The sequence below is a fragment of the Sminthopsis crassicaudata genome, chromosome 4 (genome assembly GCF_048593235.1).
Source record: "Sminthopsis crassicaudata isolate SCR6 chromosome 4, ASM4859323v1, whole genome shotgun sequence".
Taxonomy (NCBI): domain Eukaryota; kingdom Metazoa; phylum Chordata; class Mammalia; order Dasyuromorphia; family Dasyuridae; genus Sminthopsis; species Sminthopsis crassicaudata.
In genome coordinates, this window is record NC_133620.1 from 369,577,469 (window position 1) to 369,580,238 (window position 2,770).

Genomic DNA, 2,770 nt, shown 5'->3' on the forward strand with positions numbered 1-2,770 from the left:
GTGGAGGCAGGCCAATGAAAGGCTGAAAGGGCAGGTAGAAGGAAGTACGAAGGCTAACTTTGGTCTTTCACAATGTGAGCAGAAGGAGGGGAAATCTAAGTAGGCATGGTGACCTAGGTTATAGGAAATTCTGAGGATTATCCACTCCAACGAGGCAAGGCTGGGACCAGCTGGAGTTGGGCAATGGGGAGTGTTATTAAGATAAGACATGTCACACTTAGTACAAAGAATAGAGCTACTTAAGGGCAGCAGTAAGGTGCTAAGGAAAAGTTTATCTAAAATATATACATTTATATATATATATATACACATCTATACAGTATCTTTGTGAAAATCCAGAGTCAGAAGGTTAGACGTCCACGGATCCAAGGCCTCTCAGTGGAGGGAGACAGCCAGGAAGTAGGTGAGCAGAGGGGCCAGAAGTGTGGGCCAGGCATGGGGCAGTGCCATTCCCACTCCGGAGGTATAGACCTGGCGATTCCCTAGTGCCTGTGTTTTCCGGAAGTTGTCTATGATGGGCATATTTTCCTTATCCTCCTCATTATAGAACAGCTGCCTGGAGAATTCCAAGATCTGAAAAGGATCAGGGATTCTGTGACTTTACTGTCCTTTCAATAGCCACGTCGGCTCCCCAGCTTCCTCGGAAGCACAGTTCAAGCATAACTTTGTAGGAGAAGCCTTTCCTGGCCCTATCCCCAATTTCAAGGGTCTGCTCCATCTTTTGCATATATATATATATAGATATATATATATATATATATATATGCGCACACACAACACACATATATAGACATTCACAAATACAACACATATATATGTATGTGTATGTGTGTATTATATATACACACCCTGTAGAATGCAAGATTCTTTCTTTCTTTCTTTTTTTTTTTTTTTTTTTTTGTATTTCTATAGCCTGGCTGAATGTCTGGCTCAGAGCTGGTCTTCTTGATCTTTGTCAATCCCTCTTCAAACTTTAGAACCTTAATTTCTTTGACTGAGGTCTTTGTATTCCTTTCTTGGTGACCTCTTAAAGATCCTTCTCTGATTAAGATGTTTGGGAGAGATGAGAGTAAAAGTGATGGACAGCCCGGGGTGAATTTCCTTCTCCCTGTTCCTTTAACTTGTTCCACTTAGATGAAATTCAGCCCTCTCCCCCCCACCTCACTCCCACCATTCCTATGTGTTACATGAGTAATTTCTATTGGCTTTATAGATAACAACTCCAAGGGGTCTCAGACATGACTCAGACAGAACTCGGCTTTTGAGCATGGTTGGAAGAGGGAAGGGATGTATGGGAGGAGCGTCAAGGTCCCGGGTCATGTCATTGCTTTTCTTGTTGGGAACCGGGCAGAGATTGTCAGACTGACCAGAGAGTGCCCCAAATGACCATTTGGTGGCCAGCCTGCCATGCATGCTGAACCTCTCTGAATTAGACTAGCCGTCAGATGAGACCCTCAAGCTGAATGGAGCAGAAGCCAAACCCTATTAGCTATAAAACCAGGGATTTATACTCAGTTTATTAAGGATTTTCCCAGCTCTAAATCCTATGAACTTTTGTATTGTTCTCTCTTTTACTTATTTTCGCAGTGTGGTTTTCTTAACTACATTACAAGTCCTTTGAAGCCATGTTCCTGTGAATCCCTTTAGGGGCATAGAGTAGGCGCACAACAGAAGCTGAGCAGCACATGGATTCCATTCCTACCTTGCCTTGAGCCGCCCAGTTAGCCCCAGTCCCTGTGGGGAGCTAGTCTAAAGTTGAAGATCCCCAAATAGTTACCTGGTCTTCGTGGAGTTCGATAGGTTCGTGAAACACAGTCCAGATGACCTTCTCCTGGCAACCAGGAGTAGTGAGGGAGCCCTGGTATCGGTAGTAATGCTTCAACTTATCGACTTTGGGGAGGAGGTCAAAAAGGCTGAACTCTTTGAGGGAGGTAGATTTGGCTGAGGGAGACAAAAGGACCTGCTAGTATGAGGCATAGGGGAAACTTCCCTCAGAATTAATCAAACCACATATCTCCCTGTGACCTTTCCCCTCCAGTCCCCAGGCTATTCTTTCAGTCTTGCCCATCAAATCTCTTCCTATTCTTCCAGTTCTTCACTACAATCATACTCTTGATTCCTACAGATAGAAGAGCCCTGAAATTCATAGCCTCTGATTCCCAATACTCATCCTCAACTTTACCTTAACCACAGATTACCAGAATCATTCTTCCCCAGAACTGCCCTGACCAACCATTTTTAGCAACTTATCCAGAAGGACAGGATGGTTCAAACTTCAGGTCCTGCCCCTTGGCTTCTCCCATCTGGTTCTTTCACTTTCATCCCTCTCCCTCCACACAGACACATTTATCCTCCCTCAGGTTCCTCCTCCCACCCTCAATCCTCTTTCCACCCATGTGGGAAGCTAGGGCACGGTAGGTGTTTGTCATGGCTCACATTTGTGTTGGATGTTCTTCAGGTTCTCCACCAGGTTGGAGAAGCCGTGATGCTTTTCAGATGAAGCCTGGAAAGAAAATGATCTTTTTCAGACAGGCTGGGGAGTGACCCTTGCAGAGCAGTGAGTGTATGTTAAAGGAAAAGACTGGAAGAATCTTTGAGTTCAGTATCTTGGGCTCCATCTCAGGGCATCCCTTGTTTGATTGATAACTGAGTGAGATGTTCCATGGTGATCAGATATATTAGCCAAAGGAAGGACCCCTGTCCTCTGGCTTAGGCTTGGTCTTCTTCTCCCATGCCTGTAAGACATGGAGAGGAGAGAAAGAAAGAAAGA

At 44.8% G+C, this 2,770-nt stretch overlaps 1 protein-coding gene across 1 annotated transcript in view; it reads right to left on the reverse strand.

The window, feature by feature from the left end:
• Positions 1–270: 270 nt before the first annotated feature.
• The window catches only part of CA4 (carbonic anhydrase 4), a 13,720-nt gene continuing 11,220 nt past the window's right edge, over positions 271–2,770 (reverse strand). Inside the window, exons 5-7 of the mRNA XM_074264769.1 lie at positions 2,437–2,519; positions 1,778–1,941; positions 271–573 (exon numbers count right to left, since the gene is read on the reverse strand). Of these exons, the coding sequence (XP_074120870.1) occupies positions 376–573; positions 1,778–1,941; positions 2,437–2,519 (445 nt within the window). The 3' untranslated portion in view covers positions 271–375. The remainder of the gene's footprint in view (positions 574–1,777; positions 1,942–2,436; positions 2,520–2,770) is intronic.